This window comes from Protomyctophum bolini (genome assembly GCF_963924005.1).
Source record: "Protomyctophum bolini genome assembly, chromosome: 8".
In the NCBI taxonomy this organism is placed as follows: Eukaryota; Metazoa; Chordata; class Actinopteri; order Myctophiformes; family Myctophidae; genus Protomyctophum; species Protomyctophum bolini.
The window spans coordinates 20000160-20025178 of record NC_137869.1 but is presented as its reverse complement, the minus strand read 5'-3'; the positions used below and the strand labels follow the sequence as shown (position 1 = coordinate 20025178).

At 43.1% G+C, this 25019-nt stretch overlaps 1 protein-coding gene across 2 annotated transcripts in view; it reads right to left on the bottom strand.

Moving 5' to 3' along the window:
• Positions 1–526: 526 nt before the first annotated feature.
• The window catches only part of kdr (kinase insert domain receptor (a type III receptor tyrosine kinase)), a 34340-nt gene continuing 9847 nt past the window's right edge, over positions 527–25019 (bottom strand). For both annotated transcript variants that reach the window (XM_080771213.1, XM_080771214.1), the window contains exons 7-30: positions 21913–22096; positions 20436–20559; positions 19812–19981; positions 19510–19666; positions 16212–16341; positions 14517–14628; positions 13585–13929; positions 13121–13264; positions 12852–12983; positions 11163–11269; positions 10449–10584; positions 9816–9920; positions 9476–9589; positions 9004–9092; positions 8454–8604; positions 7931–8022; positions 6299–6421; positions 5606–5717; positions 4678–4777; positions 3769–3874; positions 3475–3611; positions 3278–3362; positions 2901–2977; positions 527–1787 (exon numbers count right to left, since the gene is read on the bottom strand). In XM_080771213.1, coding sequence (XP_080627339.1) covers positions 1568–1787; positions 2901–2977; positions 3278–3362; positions 3475–3611; positions 3769–3874; positions 4678–4777; positions 5606–5717; positions 6299–6421; positions 7931–8022; positions 8454–8604; positions 9004–9092; positions 9476–9589; positions 9816–9920; positions 10449–10584; positions 11163–11269; positions 12852–12983; positions 13121–13264; positions 13585–13929; positions 14517–14628; positions 16212–16341; positions 19510–19666; positions 19812–19981; positions 20436–20559; positions 21913–22096 — 3252 coding nt within the window. In that variant the 3' untranslated portion in view covers positions 527–1567. The remainder of the gene's footprint in view (positions 1788–2900; positions 2978–3277; positions 3363–3474; positions 3612–3768; positions 3875–4677; positions 4778–5605; positions 5718–6298; positions 6422–7930; positions 8023–8453; positions 8605–9003; positions 9093–9475; positions 9590–9815; positions 9921–10448; positions 10585–11162; positions 11270–12851; positions 12984–13120; positions 13265–13584; positions 13930–14516; positions 14629–16211; positions 16342–19509; positions 19667–19811; positions 19982–20435; positions 20560–21912; positions 22097–25019) is intronic.

The window sequence follows — 25019 nt, the reverse complement described above, 5'->3', positions numbered from 1 at the left end:
AGGTTGTGATCAAATTACCTAATTTATGTGAAGCCTAATTTCCTGCCACATCAAGGGGCTATGGTCACACAAAAAACAAACATCTTAAGACACTGTGAAAGCCCTCACAACCACAAGGTGAACACAACTGGCCTAACTACATTATTCATTTAGCTAGCATCGCCAGAGCCCGGAACAACCTAGTAATACTTTCCACTCAACACCAAGACAGTCTAGTGGAGTTGGTTACAGACTGGCTGGAGCTACAGGCCAGCAGCACACACACACACACACACACACACACACACACACACACAACAGAGCTATTGTTTTCTTAGGGGTCAGTAAGACCCAGAGAGAGGATGTGGGGTGTACTGTACAGAGACATGCCTAACATTCTGTACTGGACATACAGTACAATGACACAACAACAAAGTGGGATAGGTTTAAATGAGACCCCATAATCAAATGAGATCCCATAATCAATAATATCGGACGATAGTAAAATGACACTGGCAGGCATGATAAAAAAACGAATACAAATGAATGCTCTTAATCTGCAGTGCAGGTATATTTATTTTTATAAAACTAGATACATTTATCACACGTATAGTTAATAATACACCTTTGACAACATACCGTAGTATGATAAAGTCATATGAATAAAGGAACTGTACAAGACAACGAGCTGAGGGAGAACCGTGTCCTTACCCATCAAACGTTTTATTAACAACAAATAAAAATAAAACCTTAGTGCTTGGTTCCCTCCAACAATTATGTCACAATCGACGCAAAAAAAGAAAATGAAAGAAAGAAAACACTTGCGCACTCAATTGTCTAAAATTTCTGTTGCCATTTCCTGCAATAGAGGAACTGGGTGGACTCCACTCGGCCAGGAAGTAGGTGTGTCCACGTCATCTAGACTCCCCCACAGACCCTCCGCTCGCTGTGTAAACACGATAGCATTCTCCCTGCGGACCGCAGAGAGCCCTGTTCTTTGTAGAAAGATCAATTCTCTCCTCCCCCCTCCCTCCCCCGATGAATATATTAAGTTATCTTTTGAGAAAATAGTGTAATAGCGCCATAATGAACAAAGCTCCTATTAGCGGGTGATTGTTCCTAGTTGAGTGCTGCCTAAGGTCAAAAGAGCTCTGTACAGTGAAAGAAGGCTCATTTAAGCCTGATCTATGCCTAGTGGCGTGGCCGGGTCAAGCATCAAAAATAGCCAATCTACAAGCTCACAGTGCGTCACGTCACGACGTGTTGTGAGCTTGTAGAACGACTATGTCCGATCCAAGTAAATCAGTCATAAGGACAGTAAGAGAGAGAGAGGTGTATAGGGGTGGATACTGGATACAAGGGATGAAACAATGCATCACGAGAAAGTAAAAGATCGATTCAAATTTGCGATTTAAATCGGTGGACGAAAGAATGTGTCCTGATGCCCTAGTTAAAGCACTTAATCTAGTTTTGAGTTAGCTTGTTCACCACACACGCTTGCTTGCTCACACTCATGAGGTTGAGTGAATGCTTACATCCCTGGTGGATACTATTGGTGCTGGTGGGTGGGGGTGGACTATCCTTGGGGTCAGACCGGCGGCGTGCTGTAGCGGACCTCCGCGCTGTACTTGTGGGCCGTCTTGGGCGGCGGTTGAGGCCGCCTCATCATGCTGTGCTTCAGGATCACCTCCTCGTTAGCGTAGATGGGCGTGTCCGTGTCGTCGGAGTGGTAGCCCGACTGGTAGCCGCTCGTCTGGTTGGACGACTCCGAGGCCAGCGACTCTTTGCTCTTACTGCGGACCAGTTGGCTGTGCAGAGGCAGAGGATGGGACGTTGTTGGGCTTACAGTATAGTACACCAGACAGCATGCTACCGCATACGCATAGTAACATCGTGTGCTAAATGACGAAAATGAAAGCCTGGGTACTGAGGCTAGTGCTAACTTAACCCCGAGTGTAAAAATGTATTTGAAGTAGGGTTTAAGTGGTTACATGAATGCACTGCAGTAGATCATACTCTGCAACTATGCCATGAATATGCCAGTACTTGATAGTATAGACTAGTAACGGTTTTCAGACTGTTTGTGAAGGGCTAGTCCACATCTCATGGCACATCTGAACCATTCATAACTTCTTGTATAGTTGCATCATAATAATAGTAATAATAAATATAGCTGCAAGCAGCAATAAGACGGGGGTCAAGCCATAAAAGTAATACAATGGTCATTGTGTGCCCAGCTGAGAACTGGTATCCTGCCTCGTAGGTTGTTTTTTTTAGCGGTGCCAGAAGAGAATGGATTATGTAATGTTTGTGACCCAAATTATGTTGAAAATGAATTTAATTTTATGTTTTACTCTACACTGTATGATGATTTGAGGGTTCCATTATTTGAGGCAATGCAACAACAACAACCTGAACTATTCTGGGAAGATGATGTTCTGAAGTGATTATTTAATCATGAGTATTTAAGACAATTTGTTTCAAGACAATCTCAGCTCTTCAAGTAGGTCCATGTCCAGTCTCCTGTTACAGGCCGTGGCAATGGCGCTATGAGCTTGTAGATCTGCTATTTTTCAATAGCTAAAGTATAACATAATAATCAATCAATCATCATCATCATCATACTACAGCAATAAATAAAAATGCTATACCTTCGGGCTTTGTGCTTGACCCCTAATTATTATTATTATGGTGGTCGTCACAAAATCCCAAGGCGTGGCCAGACTCATCTCATGGTACACCAGTGTGCCTCAGCACACCATTAGGGCACCGCTGGTACAGTATATATATAGGATAAAGGATACTATCCTAGCCCCTAGAAATGAGTCATGTATGTCCTTTCCACAAAGACCTCAAATGGATGCTGCTGTATGTTCAGACAGATGGTGCAATGTAAGAAAGGTAACATCAGGTGGCCTCACCTGAAGTTGGGCGTGCGTGGCAGCTGGTGGTCTTTCATCTCTTCTGGGGAGAGGCTCATGCCGTCTGTATGACCCTCCTGTCAGAACGAACACACACACACACACACACACACACACACGTACGTTTTTGGTGCATGACAACGGTACATATATCAATCAGGCAGAACTATGACTCTTTCTCCTAAACCTAACCTCTGAAAATGTCCAATCACACACACACAAACACACAGGTACGCACACAGACTACATGTGTATGTATGTATGTATGTGTGTGTGTGTGTGTGTGTGTGTGTGTGTGTGTGTGTGTGTGTGTGTGTGTGTGTGTGTGTGTGTGTGTGTGTGTGTGTGTGTGTGCGCAGGGGGGTGACGACACTAACCATGATGCTGCTACGCTTCAGAGGGATGTCCTCAAATGTCTTGATGCTGAGCGGCCGACTGCTCCTTTCACTCTGTTGGGCCATCCTGCAGTGGGGAAAAAATAATGACTAGCTTTATTAGCCATTCGCACTCCTGCACTCCTACAGTAGGGGAATCCATACCTCTGCTTTTGATACACCCCCCATACTGTACTGACCCAAGGAGTGGGGCATTGTCATACTGCAGTGCAATGGTGTCTCCACTTTGGGGCCTAGTGAAGGGGCCCTTGGAGTCAAGTCCTGCTAGGGCCCCCTGCAGCTCCCCGTCTGTGAGAGGAATGTAGTCTTTTCCATCCTGGAGGCAAAAACAGAAAAAGAATCCACATCCTGAAACACATACCTGGTAAACTGAATCTGCTTCAGTGCTATTTCATTTTTAGTGAGCAACATTTTTGCATTCACGGAGGTACAGCAACACTGTACATGGCTGTACTATGTTCAGAGGAGCAAACCTGTTGAGCGCTGGCCTGTAGCAGGTTTCCTAGGTGCTCCACCAGCTCTGTGAACGTGGGTCTGTCTGTTGGACGGTCCAGCCAGCAGTCCAGCATGGTCTGGTATCTGGAGGGAAACCAAAGGCATTAGATTGGCAGCAGGCCAGAGACATGCTCTGCTGTGGTGTACGTTAGACCTCATTTTCTGCATAAACTCCAACAAACTGTAACACTGTGGCAGTGGTTCCCAACCTTTTCTGCTTCAGGCCCCATTTGAAAATCTCAAATGTGTTTGTGGCCATAGTACACTTTAAAGGTATATTCAGTGATTTCACCTAATTCAAATATAACTTATTTTTTTCGTTTTGTTGTGATAATCCTCTCTACTATAGAGTGTGCTGACCATATAAGGAGTTCCTCCCTGTCCCCAGTTAACCCCTGGGGGTCAAAAAACCTTAGGTTTAGTTTTTTGGCTCTCTATCCTGATTGGATGAAAGGTCCCAGCCAAAAACGAAACCTATAGGTTTTTTGAGTGAAATCACTGAATATACCTTTAAGTTCCTATTTATTGGCATCACAATAAAAACTACTGTGACATTTTTCTACGTTAATTTCTTTGAGTCGTGCTAGCCACTCCTATAGACAATGTGTCCCTGGATCTGAGCACGGAAATAGCATATTTTCACCACCAAGTGTCACTGTTCCGCAGCCTAACACAACACCAAGTGTCTCAGTCTCTCTCACACACACACACACACACACACACACACACACACACACACACACACACACACACACACACACACACACACACACACACACACACACACGCACACGCACACACGCACACACACAGGCTAACTAGACCTATATTATTCCCACCAGTGGTTCGGAATCACTGGTGTGACGTCACGTCATGCTTCCACTCACATGTCAGTGGTGGCGTAGTCGGGTGCTCGCATCCTGGTTCCTTCCTTCAGCCTCCTGCAGAACAACTCATCGATGCAGACTCCAGGATATGGAGAAGCCCCTGCAGAAGCACACGTAGCACTAGTTAGCCAGGTGCTCCGACACTGCACTGCAGCCATTATGTTTATTCCAAGTGCCCAAGGGCTATTAGGAGACCCTCAATGATGCAGTGGTTTACACATTTTGTACTAAATTCCTATTCCTTTGATGTTTTTATTTTTTTATTTAACTGAGAGAACTGAGTTCAATTGAGTTGATCTTTTACACTTCTGTTGTTGATTAAGTAATAATGTACACTGATTTAGATTGATGGAGCTACTAAGCTACTTAAGCCAATCAGTTATTATTTTCGCTGGAGATCCCTGACTGCCCAAGCATCCACCATGACACCCCTATGGCCCCTAGGCCATGGCATGAGTATGAGTAAGACACACACACCGTGCAGAGCACATTTATGGGATGTCAGTCTGCTAACCACGTGCGGATGGGACCGATCTATGGCTGTGTATTTGGAATACATGAAATGTATGTAGATCACAGACATTCTAGGGCTAGTGTCAATATAACTGTGCACTTACAGTGAAGTTAAATTAGAGCACACATTAATAAAAATGTGAATAAATTTGGCACATCTGTGTGATGTTTCTTTACAAAGCATAAAAGGCAGAAGGCAGAAATGTAATTTCTATCCATGTTCAATGCTAAAAACACAACTAAATTATTAATCACTATTATTTGTATAACAAAATAATCAACTAAAATGCAATCTGGTGACCCATTGGCAAAACAAAAACAGCGCCCTCTTTTCCTTATAAAATATATTCTCAAGACCATAACTAACATGTAATGATGGTGACCGGCAGGCGGCCCTAACCGACACTAGACTCACCAAGAGAGAAGATCTCCCAGAGAAGGACCCCAAAGGACCAGACATCGCTCTGTGTGGTGTACACCCTGTCGAAGATGGTCTCAGGAGCCATCCACTTCAGTGGGAGACGCGCCTGCAAGCACAGTTCAAATGTTTACTACACACAGTGAAGGAAGACGTACTGACATTTTAAGTAAAAGTACCAATACCACAATGTAGAAATACGAGTAAAAGTCTGGTGTTCAAAATGTATCGAAATATAATTAAAGTACCAAAAGTAAAATAATTTATTGTACAGAACGTACATATGCAAATTTTCTAAATGTATAAAAAAACCATTGGTGTTGTTAGCTTAGATCAGCTATTTTCAAATAGCCAAAGTATATAGGACTGAAGTGGTTAATGTACATTTTGTAAAAATAATCAGAATCTACAAAGTAACTAGTACGGTAACTAAAGTTTTCAAATGATTGTAGTGGAGTGAAATTACCATGTTCGCTTCTGAGATAGTGGAGTAGATGTAAAGGTGTTGAAAATTGAAAATACACAAAGAAAAAAAAAGGGAAAAAAGTGTACAATACATACATTTAATTACTTTACACCACTGACCACACAGCTGTCAACTTTATTGTACAGGGAACTTGCTTGGTGGCATGTAATAGAGGCGTCTCGGGACAGGAGTGCGGTTAGTACAGTAGTTGAAGCAGGACTCACGTCTCCCTTGCGGACATAGTCAGGGTCTTTGTAGACGTCCCTGGCCAGGCCGAAGTCACAGATCTTCACCACGTTGTTCTCCGACAGTAAGATGTTCCTGGCAGCCAGGTCTCTGTGAATACACTGAGGGGAGACGGAGGGGGACGCTGAACATCCACCATGCACTGAACACCTTCATCCTAGCAGTATTCCCTGATGAACTAATACGCTACAATAGGGTTTCCTAACTGGGGTCCAGGCACCCCTTGAGTGGGACGGGTGCCGAAAATCATAACTTGCATTTTGGGGTCATTACAAAAATATCAATATGAAGCAGTAGCTGACCAATCAGCGCACTATATTGGGCACTGTGAGCATGAAGGAATTCAACATGTCAAACATGGCCTCCACGGCTGCTGTGTTTGCTATTTTGCTAGTCCATGTGATTATTAAGGCTATGGATAAGGAACCTCATTAATCTCCTGGGCATTCCTCATTGCCCCAGGTTGGTTAATGAGGGCAACGAGGATTAGGTAGGTGAAACGTCTCTGGAAACAGACTGTAGGCTCACACTTCTGCCATACATAAGCGCTGAACATGCTAAGAGAGTAAGCCGAATGCCCCGCCACTACCACCCTACTTCCATTTCACCTTTGCAGTCAACTAAATAATTCCTACTGTAAATTAAAAAAGCATATCGTTGCTGTCAGGAGGAAACCTCATAACTCCATTTTTGAGGTTTTACATATGTGTGTTGTTTTGAAAATATTGAACCAATGGGAAGTAGTAGAAAGTGCTTTGGACAAAACCTCTTAACTCCATTGGACCCTCAAACTGTCTGCTAAAACAACTCCACCACCTCTCCCCCTCTCATGGAAGTAATTGACAATATATAAACACCAACTTTGATGAGGCAGTATTGCTTTGTTTTAAAAATATATGGTTTTCTTTATTTCCTGAAAAAACTATATTTTTCATTTCCTGAAAAATGAACATTTTGGAGTTATGAGGTTTCCTCCCGACAGCAGAGATATCTAGGTTGCTGCTTAGCAGAAATGGTAAGATATATTTTTCTTTTTATGTACAGTATATTTTAGAGAACGGAAATGACAAACAGATGACAGCTTCCAAAAAGAAATATATTGAACCAATGGAAAGTAGTAAAAGAAAAATTGGACAAAACCTCTTAACTCCATTGGACCCTCTGCAAAAGCAACTACCCCCACCATCTCTCTCTCTCTCTCTCTCTCTCTCTCTCTCTCTCTCTCTCTCTCTCTCTCTCTCTCTCTCTCTCTCTCTCTCTCTCATGCAAGTAATTGACAATATATAGTCACAACACTATAATGAGGCAGTATTGCTTTGTTTTCAAAATATAAGGTTTTCTAACTTTTCTTAATTTCCTGAAAAAAATATTTTTTGTTACTTTTCAGGATTCAAATTATTTTGATGCTGTAGTGTAGTACGATCAAGTAGGGCGTTAATTTACGAAAACACACAAAACATTTGAATAGGTTTCTTCCCAACAACAGCGATATACTGTGTGTGGCTCTAGTTACTAGAGCCACACACAGTATATCGCTGAACATACAGTACATACATATCCTGAACATACTAGAGTCTAGTATGTTCAGGAGGTGTGGGTGTGGGTCCCACCTTGCGTGATGACAGGAATTCCATGCCCTTGGACACTTGGAAGCTGTAGCTGATAAGGTCCTCCATGGTCAGGTGGTCACAGTCAGAGCTCTCTGTGGTCAAAAGAGACATCTCTTTATTGTGTCAAATTAAAAACACAAAACAAGCAACGTCTGTGCAAATATGAGTTGTTTTCAGTAGGGCTGCAACTATACAGATTGTTTTCTTGATTGCTATCGATTACTTTTCCGATTCATCGAATTCTTCTCGAGAAGCATGTTCTTTTGTGTATAAAAATAAATTGTATATCAACGATTCAATTTACTAAACGTTAATTTATAATATACTTGCAAAAATACTGAAAATAGCTACAAGCATTGTGAGCTTGTTGTAGATCAGCTATTTTCACTATTTTCTTTTTTTGGGGGGGGTGGGAGGTGGTACTTTTCACCGACATTCACAAAACAGAAATAGATTATTGAATGATTCTTTAAAATGATCGAGCTTTTTTGTTTGTTTGACATCAAATCAATTAGTACGGCACCTTGGGCGTTCTCCATGTTGTCGTGGGCCAATGTGGAGCACACGGCAGTTCCGGTGCAGATGTCCAGGTGCGGGCTGCTCCCCAGACCCAGGTCCCCTCCTGTCACATCCTCCGCCACGCGCACCCACTCCTGGTGACTCAACCTCTTCCTCTGTTAGGGCAGAGAGACAGAGATGCCAAATATGCCAACAATGACAACACCGTCAGTGAAATGCAGCGCTTGCAGCTCTTGTTGTGCCGCTGGCACAGACTTCTAACAAAGGTTTGAGACCAGATGTGAGCGGAGGCAAGACAGGTCGTTAAAAATACAATACATAAATCATTGAATTCATTCACTGAAAAGAGAGGGTGACATGAGATGGTCGCCGGTTTGCCCGAGACACAGTATCCACTTTGCCCAAGACAGCTCCCTAACAGCTCCCTGTGTGCTGTATTAATAGTGGCAATTGCTCCTAATAATTACGACAGGTTTAATAGCCTACAGATTTCATTTTAGGCTACTGTATGCGGATGTCAAAGGCTTGTTTTTACAGGCAGTGAGGGAGTTTACTTTGAAGGGACTGTACTCTCCACGCTTGCTCTTCAGGTAGGTGGACAGGTTGCCATGTTTGCAGTACTCCACAATCACCATCAGAGGCGCTGTGGAGAGAAAGGGTGATGGAGAGATGATGATGCCGGCTAATGCCTCACATGTGAATGTACTGTAAAGCAAGGCATACTTTAATGTCATTTTAACTTAATATAAATGTAAAATTAAATGTAAATCACAAATTGTTGACAAAACAAAATATATGGTAAACCTATCAGGTCTGTGCATTATATAGACTGTAAAACAATCAAGTCTCATTTTAAGGATAACCAGTATATCGTCTCTTTTGGACATATTGTGTAAACTAACTGCCCTACTAACTACACTGGATCAGTAAGTTCATTGCTTCTTACCCAACATGTGTATAGCAGTGCAGCATGCCTGATGTCCTGGTTTAGTGCAGGCTAAGGTTAACTACAGTATGACGACTCACCTCCTGCTTTAGTGCAGGCTCCCAGCAGGTTAACCACGTTCAGATGGTGACCGATGTGGATGAGAATCTTCAGCTCCGACATCAAGGCACGGTACTCACTGGAGGAGCCACCCTCTGGAACACACAGCCATCACTGTACCTTTCTCTCTCTCTGTGCGTGCGTGCGTGCGTGCGTGCGTGCGTGCGTGCGTGCGTGCGTGCGTGCGTGCGTGCGCCTGATTATGTCCTTGTCTGGATTCATATTAATGCATGTTCGTATTTATCTGTAGATGTGTGTGGGGGGCCTACAGTATATCTGTGTACATATTATGTTCAGAAAAGACGAAGGCACATTATTTACCTTTAAGCATCTTGACAGCAACAGTAGTACAAGTGGTGGCTTTCTCGATACCAAAGGCGGCTGCCTCCACCACCTGTCCAAATGCTCCACGCCCCAATGGGTCGCCTACAAAACACCACATTTAGAATTGTATTATAAATGTAATTCACCGTTACAAAAACAACACCACCATTAGCCATACTTTCTAGGTTACACAGTGATTTGGAATTGACTTGACACACACAAACCCACATTTGATTGCTTACAATGTAACATTTAGGCATTTAGCAGAGGCTCTTAATCCAGAGTGATTTACAGTAAGCAAGAACAAAATACATCAAATACATAAAAATAGTCATCAAGAATCATACGTAAGCTAAGAACATAACTACCTACCTAAATATCTATATAATGAAACTATGAAGTCTGAAGAGGTGGGTTTTCAGACTATTGCGGAAGATTGGGAGTGAGCTTATGTTTGGAGCTTATTTCAATTGTAGGCCTCTACGAACCCTAAAGTCGCTATAGGGTGTACACATGCAATGACAATAGCGGATCTAAGGTCACAAAGTGTCGCATTGTGACACGGTTTTCTTTTAGTTTTTCAGCAAAACGATGCTGATAGTGAGTGAACCCTGCTAATTAACGTCTCACCTAGCTTCAGCCTGTCCCTGGGGAACTCCCACTTGTTGGCGTCGTACGTGAGCCGTTCGCACTGCTCGTCCATGGGCATGTCCTCGGAGTCCAGGATCATGGACAGATAGTTGGCCTTCAGGTCCCCACGGTATGGCTGAGGGACAGAGACACAGAGTTAAAGAAGGTGACAGCTAGATCATATTTTCCGCACTAAATATCTTTGTGTAAAATAGCCTATCTACAAGCTCACATGATCAGCTATTTTCACTGAATGTTCACCCCAGTCCTCAGGACCTATCCTGAAGACTGGGGTGAACATTCAGTGAAAATAGCTGATGCTAGGGTTCATGTGTTTAAAATCTGGATTCTTCATTCTGGATTCTGAAAAGCTTAGTGTTTTGGCAGTTATTTGGGGGTACACTTGAAATATCCTCACGACACACCAGTGGGCCCCATCCCTCATTGCTCTAGAATAGGGTGCCCGTGACCGAGGAGCCCCGTCCAGTGAAAAAGGGGCCATGCCAGCGTCACGTGGGGTGCCTACGTGACTCAATGGAGCACAGAGTGTCCCTGTTGTTCCTGTGCACAAAGGGGTGCCAGGGCAATCAGTCCTGCCGTGCGTGTATGTGTGTGCCTGTTTCAAAACGTTATTATGGGGGCTTTGTGTGGGCAAGAATAGAAGGAAGGGAAAGAAAGTCGGGCAAAGGCAAGGTCGAGGAAGCGCCTTCTTACCCTCTTTCTCCCGCGGATGACAAAGACGATGAGCAGCCAGAAGAACATGGCGATGACCACCGAGCCGATGGGAACGATCAGCTCCACGTTGGTCTTCTCCTCGGCTCCTGCAACAGTTGCCATCGTCATTCACGTTCGTTCACAACTTGTCTCACCTGTCCTTAAAGCGTTTATGTTGCATTATCAAACTACCAAATCTAAATCTCTCTAGCGGAAATATCTAGCTTTTTTTTGGGGGGGGGGGGGGGAATATACCATTTATAATTAACAATAATAATAATAGTATTCTATTAATAAGAACAATAATAGTAGAATTTTCACCAATAATGATATGCTCAAATTAAAAATAGGTGGTTGTGGTAAAAAAAAACTAAAAAAGTGGTTAAAATACAGTAGGCCTATATATAATTTTGTATCTGCCTCTGTATTGAGAAATGAGTGCGCTGAAAGTACTGGTGAAGTTAAAAAAGAGGGGGAAAATGCACAACTTTCTAGTTGTCAAAGATCTTCCTCTCGGTTTGGGAACAACTTGTAAGTTGTATCATAAGGAAGGGGTGTGTTCTTTAGATGCAACATAGCATGTCTGTCTGTTTGGAACATGAAATTAAGCTTTTAGTGACGTGTTTGGCAGCATTCAACATAGGAGCATCAGGAAAAGGGTTTGTTTGGGTGTCTGAATGGTTGGAGGGCGGCAACTTTTGGAATTGGGTCTGGAAGCAGCCTTATCTCATATCAAAGGCCGGCCAACTCGGGAACGATGCAAGTTGGGAATGCATGCCCCACCCGGTTATGCAATACCTGTTGTAACTGTAGCCACCCGTTATACCGAGATCCCTGATGTCATCACTATATATACAGTATATATATATATATATATATATATATATATATGAGACAAAAAAGGGACTCCTTCACATCCAAAAAGACCCGTAGGAGGTGCAAGTCCAGTTAGCAGGCATAGACATCAAAAAAGAGAAAAACCTTCCAAGGAAGTCGGATTTCACACGACTTCGCCGTAAGCTTCGTCCTATAGGATCATATATATATATATATATATATATATATATAGCGGATGGCCTATGTTTTCGCTGTCCTTATATCCCCTATCACTCCTCTCCTGGCTATAGTGTGGCCACCCGGCGCCTGGAAAGCAGCTGACAGGACGATGGTTGGGGATGGGTCACGTATCCCCCAGGCCCCAGCTCCTTGTTAGCGTGTTTGTTTGTTGTTGCTGTGTTCCAATGATCAGTAGAGAACAGCCAGGCGAGGGGCGGGGGGTGACTGGAACTGGGGCAGGAGCAGGGGCCGGGCCTGGGGGCCGGGTCCTTTTGTCCTGAAGCCCCCTCATTGTTTTGTATTTAGGACCACCCTGGAGGATGTGTGCTAAACAGGGGCGGGCTTCCTGCCCCGCGGAAGTGAAGAGTTTTTTGCGCTTCATCTTTTAATATAAAATAAATACGACAACACTTTTTTTATGCATGTGTGTGTGAGCGGAAACCTTGAGACTGGCTATAAATACATTGGTTTTGTGATAGTACGGACTGCTCTGACTGGTGAAAGGCCCACACTCATCACTTCACTTATTCATTTTGACCAGTAAACAGGAAATGTGTCATTAAACCTTCCAAAACGTTTCAATTGGATAAGTAACAGCATTAATTCGCTGCATGTTAAGAGCAGGGTTCTGACCTTCGGTCACTAAGTTGGCCTGTGACGTGTCACAGCCGCGGCTGTTACAGGCAGTACATGTGTACAGACCACCGTCCTCGGTCTTCACTCGCTGGATGGTCAGGGTCTGGTTCTGTTCGCTCAGAATCACACCTGGAAGCAGTTCGTGACAAGCGTTAGCAGCAGCCGTCAAATAATATATGTTTTGCTGCATAGTGCATGCAAAAAAAAGTGTGCGCTGTTGTACAATGCCTTCATTGGAAAATAATTGCTCTGTGCTACGCTCTCACCTGAGCCTTGCATCACAGTGCGGTTGTTTTTGGTCCAGATCACAGCGGGGCTGGGAGTGCCGGACACATTACAAACCAGCACAGTCGTGGCACTGATGTTGACTCTTTGGTCAGTGAAATTCAGGATCCTCGCTGCCTCAAGAGCTAAAACACAAGGATAGTGAGGCAGAGTAAGTTGTTATTTCCCACAAAAACACTATTATCAAGCGTCTGACGAGTCAGTTATACTGGGTAAAACAACATGAATGAGGCAGCCTAGCCCTAGAGGTGTGTATAAGTCGACATGCAGACAAGCACAGTCACTTCACACTCAACTGCTGTGTGAAAAATAAGTCCTGATTTAAACGTATATGGGCGCCAGTGTCACGCATTGTGAGCTTGTAGATCAGCTATTTATAATGCGCCACACAATGCCCAATTAACCAAGTGTAATAAATCATTAGAAGCAATAAGTGCGGTCACACCTCTGAGGGACAGGAGGCGCAGCAGGCATGTCCTCTCGCCGGTTTTAGCGTTCTCCACCTGGCAGGCGTACCAGCCCTCGTCCTGACGGGACACGTTAGGCAGGAGCAGCTCCAGGGTCACGTTGGCGCCCTGCAGGCCGGACAGCACGGCCTGGGGCATGGGCTGCTGGGGCAGGGGCAGGACGCGGCAGGGCTGGACCGGGGGCAGCGGCTCCGACTCGGGGACGCCGCTCAGCCGGTACCAGGCCAGGTTCCCGTAGATCAGCCTGTCGGCCTTACACCTCAGAGCCACCAGGTCCTCCTCTACGGGATCCCTGCGCGGAGACAAACTCAACTCCAGGCCACCTGGTGGTGGGGGCACAAGATGGGCACACGCACACTGAGCAAATGGGATTAGAATTGACCAGTGGTGTAAGTATAAATACGGCAACGTAAAAATAAAGTAAAAGTCCAGAATTCAAAATGTAATTGAGTTAAAGTACAACCAGGTAAACTTATTTGCATCAAAATTTACTTAAAGTAATAGTACTCATTATCCACAATCCTACAAGCTCACAAGCTCCTACAAGCTCACAATGCGTCGCCATGCGACGCATTGTGAGCTTGTAGATCGGCTATTTTCAAATGGCTGAAATGGCTGAAGTGGTTAATGTATGTTTTGTAATAATAATCAAAATCTACAAAGTAACTAGCAACTAAAGTTTTCAAATAAATGTAGTAGAGTAAAAGTACAATATTTGCCTCTGAAATGAGTAGAAGTAAAAGTATTGGAAATTGGAATTACTCAAGTAAAGTACAAATACCTCAAAATTGTACTGGTACTTAAGTAAATTTACTTTGTTAATTTCCACCACTGGAATTGACGGTCTGACGGTCAATAAACCGGGCTTCCCTCAAATGAAGTGAGAGAACAGAGACAGCGTGGCGCTTACGTGTTACGTGGAAGAGGATGATGCGTGAATCCTGGCCTACTTTGTTGGTGGCCACACATCTGTAGAGGGCGTGAACCTCAGCCTTCTGGATCTTCAAAGAACTCATCGTTTTCTACACATAAAACATTTGAGACATCAAGCATGATTCACATGAACATTGTAAATAGGGTTGTCCCAATCCGATCACGTGATTGGAAATCGGGACCGATCACGTCATTTTCAAATGATCGGAACGGGAACCAAAAAACGTGATTGGGACATCCCTTGTTTCAATATTATATCCGTTTCATGATATTAGACTGGACGTTGTCTGTGATTTTGGATATTTTACTATTGTGATATGGCATGGCAAGTGTTCTATAAAAATAAAAATATCTGATAGGGAAAAATCGGTATCGGCAGATACTCAAAATCAAATGATTGGAATCGGATCGGGAGCAAAAAAACGGGACATCCCTAATTGTAAATTAAATCAAATTACATTTACAATTTATACATTTAGCAGAAGCTCTTATCCAAAGCTACTTACAAGTGCGAGATCAAAGTAAATGTCATGAACCCTTGTCAACAAACAACACAATTTAAGGTACACCAGGTAAACATCAAACCTTGTGTCTCTCTAAACATGCATCCTAGCATTCTTAACATCTGAGGTCACACAAACAGTATTACTATCTGCCTGGTGCCTGCCCTGCATTTGTGCCTTTGTGGTGTAGAGCAGGGAATATATTATCATAATAATCGATATCGTGATACTATCGTCTGGGATATGGCATCAGTGTTGTCTTTTCCTGGTTTTACACTTTTTCAGTGTTTTGTACCATACTATTATATGAGTACAGAACAAAGAATGTTTGCTTTCGCCATCTTTGTTGAAGAAGAGTCTGGGCCATTAAGATTTAGTCTTACTAGTACTAAAGTACTAAAAGTTTCTCAATCTTATATTTAGATGTAGTCTGACTTAATCTAGTCACCTCTGAGGTAGGTGTCTGGAGGTCAATGATTAAAGTGTGATTACCTTTGAGGGGATTAAATCCACCCATTAGTGTCAACCTCAGACCATCAGACCATGGTCTGATTTTGAATCTAAATGGATTTGTGTTTCTGCTATTGTCCTGGCTCTGCTCTAATTGAGAGCAATCTAGAGGTTTAGGATTCAATGGTTTGTTTACTACCCTGTTTCCTGTAATTAATTGGTATTGTTTGGGGACAGGGTTAGTAATGTGAGTCAGAATGGCGGTCCATCGGAATAGTGGGCTTTGGAATGCCGTTGTGTAACCTGGTTTTACTCACGTAAACTGTAATTTATACAATTAAACAATTTAGTATTAGAAAAAATAGTAAAAATAACAGCTACAAGCACACATTACGTTACGTGTTGTGAGCTTATAGAATGTACCTGTATTTTTGCTACTTTAGACAATCTTTGAAAATAAAAAGTGATAGTATCATCAGAATACAATATTATCATCACAACATGTACAGTATATTATATTGAGTAATTCGGTCAAATATATTGTGATATTTGATTTTATCCATATCGCCCATCTCTAGTATAGAGTTGACAGATTTTTATTGAAGAGATAGCCCCTTGAGAGGCAGCATCTCCTTTTCGAGGGGTCCCATAAAACATGAACAACAGACATAGATACTTACAATACAAGCATGCGGATACATTCATACACATGTATGTACCTTCTGGGCGTGGTCGGTGTCAGGGTTAATTGGATCGGTCACAGTGGGGTTGGGTCCGGTACTGGTGCTGTTGATGTTCCTCCATCCACTGCACTGATCCAGGTTAACCTCTGACCTCAGCAGTCCTGACCTGAACAAAAAGTCCCACTGAAACTCAACAACATGCAAACAATGGAAGCTCTCCCATCTCCCTGTATTCCTACCTCGGACATGCACGCCCAGTTGCAGTCGCAACTCGCGAGGAGGAAGACACACACAAACATAATAGAATAAAAATAGAGAAACGGGTTTCATAACTGAAATAGAAATGTTTTGTGGGGTTATGCAATGTACATCCAGATTGCATGCAGAGATGTTATGTCCACACACTCATGTACGCATTGCATGATGGGGAAAAGCCTACATTCTCTGACACAAAATACAGTTGGAAAATACAATAAACACTACAGCAAAAAATAAACTATTACTTAGAGCTATATGGTTCTCAAACATTTTCTTGCCAAGGTGTCAAACTGTGACACAAGAGAAAGATTTGTCAAGACTCTTTTAAGAAATAGCTGATCTATAAGCTCACAATGCATTGTGATAAGATGCACTGTGAGCTTGTAGATCACCTATTTTCCAATAGCCAAAAATCCGAATGGGGGCTTAAACAGTTCCTCATTTTTCTGGGCAGCTCCTGAAACCCCACTCTCATGGACCCCTGGTGCTGGTTCCCGGACCCCACTTTGAGAACAACTACTGCTTTAGAGATATAGATGGGCGTCGTGTGACAATGGGTAAAGGAAGTCATGCGAGCAGAAAAGTGGCTCCCTTATTCTGAGGGAGAGGACGGAGGAACAACAGGAAATGTAGCGTAGATGCCTGAGGAAGTGCTCTGATGTGTGGGCTGGAGATAAGAGCCTGCTGATGCTCTGCTCCAACCCCTGCCCCCCTTCCCTTTAACTTCTGTCAACAACCTTCCAATCACTGGCATACCTGGGGAGGACGCTGCTCTGTAATCCAGAAGTTCTACAACTTTTTCATGTCAAGGGCCCACATGCATTTGGCCGCAGACCTATATCCGAAAGTATTTTGTGACCAGGGACCCCATACAAGATTTGTGTTGTTAAAGGTTTAAAAAAATCACAGCCACGACAGTGAGGGGTGCCCACTGTGGCCACATGATGTCACCGGGGAGCCATGCTTAAAGCAAACATTAAAAGTCCATAGACGTGGCTGCTACATGACATTACGGGCACACACACAAAGCCAGCCGTTGGAGGGGCTTATCCAGAGTCGGGTCACGGGGGCAGCAGTTCCAGAGATTTCCAGCCTTCCCTCTCCAGAGCAACGTTAGCAACTTCCTCCTGGGGGATCCCGCGGCGTTCCCAGGCCTGTGTAGAGATGGAAATCCCCCCCACCTGGTCTTTGGTCTGCCCCAGGGTCTCCTCCCAGTGGGACACACAGCGAGGACCTCCCTAAGGAGACGCTAGGGAGGCATCCTAACCAGATGCCCAAACCACCTAATCTGTCTCCATTCCAATCAACGATGAAGCGGCTTTACTCTGAGTCTCTCTCATGTGACTGAACTTCTCACGCAATCTCTGAGGGAGATACCAGCCACCCAAGCTACATCTACAGGTGCTCCTTTGAGTACTACCCCAAAATAATAATGTGCACCCCTGCTTATTGTGCATGTAGGGCCAAACAAAAGAGTACATGCTGTGTCCAACTGCTACAGCAGCATGACTGACTCCCTCTGGTGCTGCCTTCTCTTTGGTCACATGCACACAACCCAGCGCATCATACTGTAGTCTCTGACTGTCTCATATGGTCTTCTCTTCTCCTTCCTCTAGATCTGCATAATTTATACTGTATGGAGCCGGCTAGCAACTCTTTTTGATCTGACCTCATCAAACCCTGTACACTCAAGACACGCTCCATATATGGCCAGTACAGAATTCATTCCATATGTTGATCTGACCCACATGCCAAAGGGCCAGCCCTCGCCCAGCAGTCTCCCGTCTGCCGTCACCCAGGCGGATGCGTGCACGCGATGTCGCTTCTCGCCCTCAGGGCGTCTTACTGGTATAGAGAGACCAGAGCTCTGTTGTGACGTCAAACACAACACAAAGCCAGGACTGTCACGGTCATATAAATGCACAAAATCTCTGTGTGACACCAATCAAGAAGAAAAATCTCAGGGAGCTTGTAGTATGATGTGTTCAGAGCTCTATTATGAGTGTTATAGTGTTTGGACCTAGCGGTCCTGGTATCGTTCCCACTGACCTAGGTTCCCTGCAGCCATATGTGAAACCTGTGGTCTCTAACCTTGGCGTCAAACTAGACAATGCCCTTAAACTTGATAAACAGGTAAATGTGGTAGTCAGCTCTAGTTTGTATCATCTAAGGCTGCTGGCTAAAATCAAGTCTGTGCTATCCTTTAGCGATTTTGAGGGTCATACATGCATTTATTTCTACGTGGTTGGTCTACTGTAATGCTTTGTATGTTGTCTTAAATCAAGCCTCCCTTGCTCGACTCCAGCTAGTCCAGAACTCGGCCGCACGTCTACTCACAGGTACTCGCAGACGTGAGCATATCACACCTGTCTTGGCCTCCTTTCATTGGCTCCCTGTCCGCTTCAGATCCCTGTCCGCTTAAATCTATTAATGGTTTGGCTCCTCTTTATCTGTCTGTCTATACTCCTCCTAGGTCACTGCGGTCTGAGGGCCAGCTAAATCTCAGGGTCACAGAGAAGACCCGCTTAAAGTCCAGAGGCGACCGAGCCTTTTCGGTTGTAGCCCCCAAACTATGGAACGCACTCCCCTCCCACGTCAAATTGGCCCCTTCCATCGAGACTTTTAAATCTCGCCTAAAGACCCACCTCTATACCTTGGCTTTTAACCCCGCGTGAGTTCCTTCGGTCCTTGTATATGTTTTGTCTCACTGATGGGTGTGCTAACAATACATAGAGTAATTAAATGGCAGCTAATCTATCTGCAAGTTAAAGTACCTTGGGTTTATTTATGTTGAGTGATAAAACTAGACGCCAAAGAGCACAAACATATCCATCCAAGGGGCTAGAAATAGCTAGGGGCTAGAAATAGATGCAACATAATCTGCAGAAGGTGGGCCTTCATATTTAGGATTGGTTTGTTTTCAAAGATTTAGAAGTCACCAGACATTTTAATAGGAGGAGATCTCTGATCTTCTGGCTATGGGAGACGCACACACGCATGCACGCACGCACGCACGCACGCACGCACGCACGCACGCACACCCTCACACACAGTGTAGAGGTGAAGTACAACTTACTGGAAGGCGGCGGGACAGTCTTCCTCGGACATCCACTGCCACTCGATCTTTGCAGGTGTGGGGATTCCTCGGGCGCTGCACCTGAGGGTGGGACTGCTGCCATACATGTAGACATCAGTGTCCACCGCCACTTCCTTCTCAATGATATGGGGAGGGACTGTGGAGGAACAACATGGAGCATTACCAACGAGAGGAAGCTATACGAAATAAACTTCCAGATCAGTCTGATGATTGATAGTTAACCACTTAAGCCTGTGTAGTGTGTTATATGTAAGTACTTTTTCCACCAGTGTAAAACGTACCATTGACCAGCAGCTGAACGGAGCGCCTCTGCTCCTCCCTGGTGATCTTGTTGGTCAGAACTACGGTGTAGTTACCAGCGTCCTTCTCCATCACGCCACGGATCACCAGCTCATCGTTTCTGGCCTTTAATCTGTAGTCATCTTTACGGATCTGCTGGCCATTCTTGTACCTGACACAGGCAGCAATGTCAAATCATCATATCTTCCAACCAGATGTCTTCTTTTAAATCACTTCTTAACACTCATCATTCCGTGGTTTCTTTTTCCTTAGTCGTGAGTTTTCAGTGCCCCACCATCAGCGCACCTTCGCTACACTTTTTTTGAACTTCCGAGCAGACCTTTTCCTTTTTTGATGATTTTATTCTGTTCCGATTAGCTTTCTGTATAATAATAATATAATCTTTATTGTCCCCAAAGGGATATTTGTCTTCACAGTCTGTTAAAAAACACCAACAAAAACGCCACATACAGTAACAAAACAAAACAACAATATATATCGCACAACACATCAAGTCATATAGTACCATACACTCAGGCAGGCCTGCCCTATACACTCAGCACTGTTGTTGCTCACGGTAACGTTGAAAATGTATTGTATTTAAATGCACTACCACTGCTACGTACCATTTTACAATAGGCTCAGGGTAGGCAGAGTACTTGACAGGGATGGTGGTCTCAGGTGTCCGATCATGGACGTTGACCTCAATAATCTTCATTGATGAGTCCTTCAGCTCAATGAATGGCTTTTCTGAGAACACACAGAAGTCACACAAATACAGTTAGCTTCATTCACCATCAGTACAACTTAATCTCTATACTTATTTGATAACGTATACAAAGAATAGTATAGGCCACCTCCTGTCTACACGGAAATAGGTGATTAAAAGCTCACAGAGCAACGTGCTATAGCTGCCACCGGCTTTGAGTTTGTTGATCTGCTATTTTCAGTGAATGTTCCGTCGCCCCACAATGGGGATGCTAGGGTTCATGTGGTTAAATGGGTACATGAAGGGTACTTAATTTATACTCAGGCTTATGCTGTCTTTGAGAACATATCTATGACAGCTATGGCATGTCTCTGGTGTTTACCTCGTTGTTGTATCACAATTTAGGCACTTAATCCAGACTGATTAGTAAGCAGGTAGCCTCGATACCCAGGCTTTCATTTCGTCTGTGCGAAAGATGAAAAGTAAGCAGGGTAAACACGAGGTTCATTAATAGGCCTACATCAAATGCACAGATATAGTAATCTAGGATCATAGGTAAACCAAGAACCTATCATCAATCTAAAAACAGTATACTATAAAAATAAAAATAAAGAATCTGTACATTGAAACTACAAACATACAAACTATAGGATGCCAGGTATACAAATTAATCTGGCAAAACATAACATCTAAACAATCAAAATTACATTTTATCCTTTAGTTGGCATAAGCCTGCAAGTAAGGTTGTCAAGGCTAGGGCAAGTGCTACGGGATAAATTGAGGTCTGAAGGTGAGACTGAAGAGGTGAATCTTCAGATTACGGCGGAAGATTGGGAGTGAGTCTAACTGCAATGTGGACTTCTTCGTGGGAGCCAGAAGGAAGAAGAGTCTGGGACGTGTGGCGCATTTTCCCGGATGTTTTAATGAACCAGCAAAAGTTCTCAGACACTTTGACGTATCATACAGCAAGTTATTGTTGTCCTTGTCTGCAAGTGGTGGCTCTCGCGAAAACATAAATCTCCATAGCAGATATACAAGCTCATAGTGTGGCACAGAGTGCCGTGCTATGAACTTGTAGATCTGCTATTTTTGAAAAATCGTGAAAATGTGTGCAAATCTTTGAATATAATTATATTCTTTCACAGCGAACGTTTTTAACTCAAATATTTGCTTCTGGGGGTGCCTTTAACAACATATTTCCAGATGGGGGTCAGTGGCCGATAACATATATTTTTTGTAGTCCTTGACATGAAATAGTTTGAGAACCACTGATATAGAAACATAGGTTTTTCAGACAACTGTCATGATTTAGAAGACATTTGTAGAATCTGGTCTCAGGTCTTTATGGGTTCATAAACAACAACAACATTATCCAGTACTATTACAGTACCTACCATAGACCTTCAGGTATGCAGATGAGCTCTTGTCCATCTGCCCACTGGAGGCGGTGCAGGCGTATTGTCCCGTGTGGTTGAGCGTGACGTTCTCCACCGTCAGCGTGTTGGACAGCTCCAGAGAGTCCCACATCTTCTTCTTGTGTGACGTTGTGTGCGAGGCCCCCGAGCCATTCAGCCACACCTGACACATGCCAAACAAGTACGGAAGCATATTTATTAACGCACGTTCAAAATAGCGTATCACTTGGGCATCATTAGGTGAATGGTCAGGTAATTTGCGGGAATGTTCAAATTGTAAACATGTTTAATCGTTAACACATTATTATCAACTGACACGGTCACTCAAATGAATTGAATGACTGACGACAGGAAGTGGAGCCCATAATTCACGCAAGGCCTCTTGGACACTGGAAACTCGTGGATAGGGTTAATTCATTAGTAGACCTGAATTGCATGGAATCAGAAAAGTATAGATTGTTTTATACCACTGAGTCATACTGTACAGTATATATAATTGTATTAAAGTAAGCCAGTTGGGTCCTGGGACCCTCAGGGGTTCTTGAGGGGAACCCCAGGGATCCCCAACAAAGTGGGGAGTACTTCATTTAATTTAGTTACTAGAAGTTTTCACAACAATAGATGATCATATTCTATTACGCTTAACACTCTCCACTGTTATCTTGCTACCTGCAGTAAACTAGACAGTTGAGGAATACCGTACTGATTCCTATCCACAACTATCTGTACAATAATGTACTGTAGGCTTACTAACAATGTACTAACTGTACTGTACTAACAATACTGTACTGATTCCTATCCACAACTATCATGTCCATGTCAAGGGTCCTTGACATTACGGTTTTTTTAACCACTGAAATAAATCATATATCCAATGTGAGAAGTTAACAACACAGGGAGAAAAAATAAACATCTGGTGAACTCTGAACTTTAACCTGGTGCAGAGACAAGCTGAAGGGTTCCTGAAAGCAGGAAGAGAGAGTTCTACGGACAGGAAGGAAGCCAGATAGGCTACATATAATGATGAGTCTGGTGTCTGTCACAATGTCCCAATTTCAGTTATATATCAACATAAACTGAGGACATTTCACACATAATTAAACAGTGACAAAGGCTCTTCCTCCAGAGCGCCCCACGGTAACTGCTCTGACCACATGATTGCACTTTCCACTGCACAATGCTGTGTTAATTCAACACATTACAAATAAATTAAGACTCATTATCTTTGCAGTGTCTCCTCCCCACCTACCTACATCCTGCCTCTGGACATTGAACAGACAAAACAAAGCAGATCCCCCCCCTAAAATGACTGTGTGTATGTATCTTTGAATACATTTTAAAAAGCTCTATATTCTGATAACTGCCTACAGGATCCGTTTAATAAACAGATTTCGGGTTGGGATATCACTTTAATCCAATTAGGAGAGATAACTCATACAGGATAAAGGATAAACACGTGAAATTGGGAGTGATTAAACCACAAAATGAGTTGGAACTCCAGCATTTGGAAAAGGCCTTAAATGGTGCAGATAAAGCAGGTAAGGATGTAGCTCTGGTCCATAGCCTTACTCATGGACCAGAGCTACATCCCTACCTGCTTTCTCTGCACCATTTAAGGCCGTTTCCATATGTTAAAATGTAAAAGACCAATATTATTATGAAGAAAACAAGATGGTAAGACAGCTAACACAAATAGAATAAAGTTTACCTTCAGAAAAAGCATTGTTTGTGGCTTCTGAATGTAGGTCTTTTAACATGTAATGTCTATGAAGTGACGTCACGTCAACACCATTAGCTTAGAAAAGGGGGCGGGGAAAGGCTGTGAGATAGGCCTATTATTTGTTAGTCCCAAATAATTGTTTGTTGTCATTTGTCACAACTCGAGTTGGCTTTGGACGAGGCTTAAAAGGTCTTTAAATAAATACTTATTGAAACAGGGAATCATTTCCTGGGCCCTGGTAGGGGGCGGGACTGCGACGCTCTATAGAGGGGTCACGTTGAAAGCTTGTAGATTGGCTATATTTTCACTACTTATTAATTATTGATATTTTTTTATTTATGGAATTTGTTTGCTTTAAAATATATATAATAATGTTGTATCTTTTGATATACAGGTGTGTATATACTATATATACACAGGGACTACAGATAAAAATGTGAGCTTTTGGCTAACTCTGGCCCATTTACATGGATTTTAAAAATCACGTGTTAATGTGCATTGTCCCTGTCATACATACACACACATATACACACATCACATTTTCACTCGAGTCGTGACCCCCAAAAATGTATCTGTGACCCACAAATGGGCCCCCTAAACCAAAACTCCTTGCCAAAGATAGATAAAAGGTCAATTTGTGTTCACTGAATGTTGTCCCTAGAATAGGGATGCTAGGGTTCCATGTTGTTAACCCATTAAGATTAAAAAAGTCATCTAAATCCATACAGTTTCCTGACAAATATATTTTGCTATATCAGTGGTGCTCAAACTTTCATGTCAAAGAGGACCACCCAAAATTATATTTAGGTATTTAGCCACCGACCTCTATTACAATCCTTATAGGTCTAGGGGTGGTAAAGGATTGTAACATAAATGGAAAGTGAAGCTTTGTTTTATTATTAGGCCTTTTATAGGCTCTTTTGTCAATGTCAATGTCAAGTACAAATTCAGAATTTTAAAGGATTTCAAACCCAACTGAAAATGTCTGTTTTTATACAAGAAAATAAAGACTGTATGGGGCAACTGAAATAAATAATCAAAATAGTCTTAGGCTGTCTTTAAATAGAGAAAACACTGACTTACCTAGCAAATAGAAAAGAAAGGTTACAAAATGAATGCTACTTCAAGCTGGCTGACTCTCCTTGTCAAAAGGTGGCTTTTACAATAAGCTGGCACGCATACTCATATTAAATTTAAGAATCACTGTTTTTACAACTTGTCACCTACTTGACATAAAATATGTGTTCCACCATGAATCAGAGGGAATAAGACTACTAAGGGAGCTCCAGACTATTAGAAACCCAGAGTGTCAGAACAGCAAACAGCATGAGCATGCACACAGTACTGAGCAAACCTTTACACACTG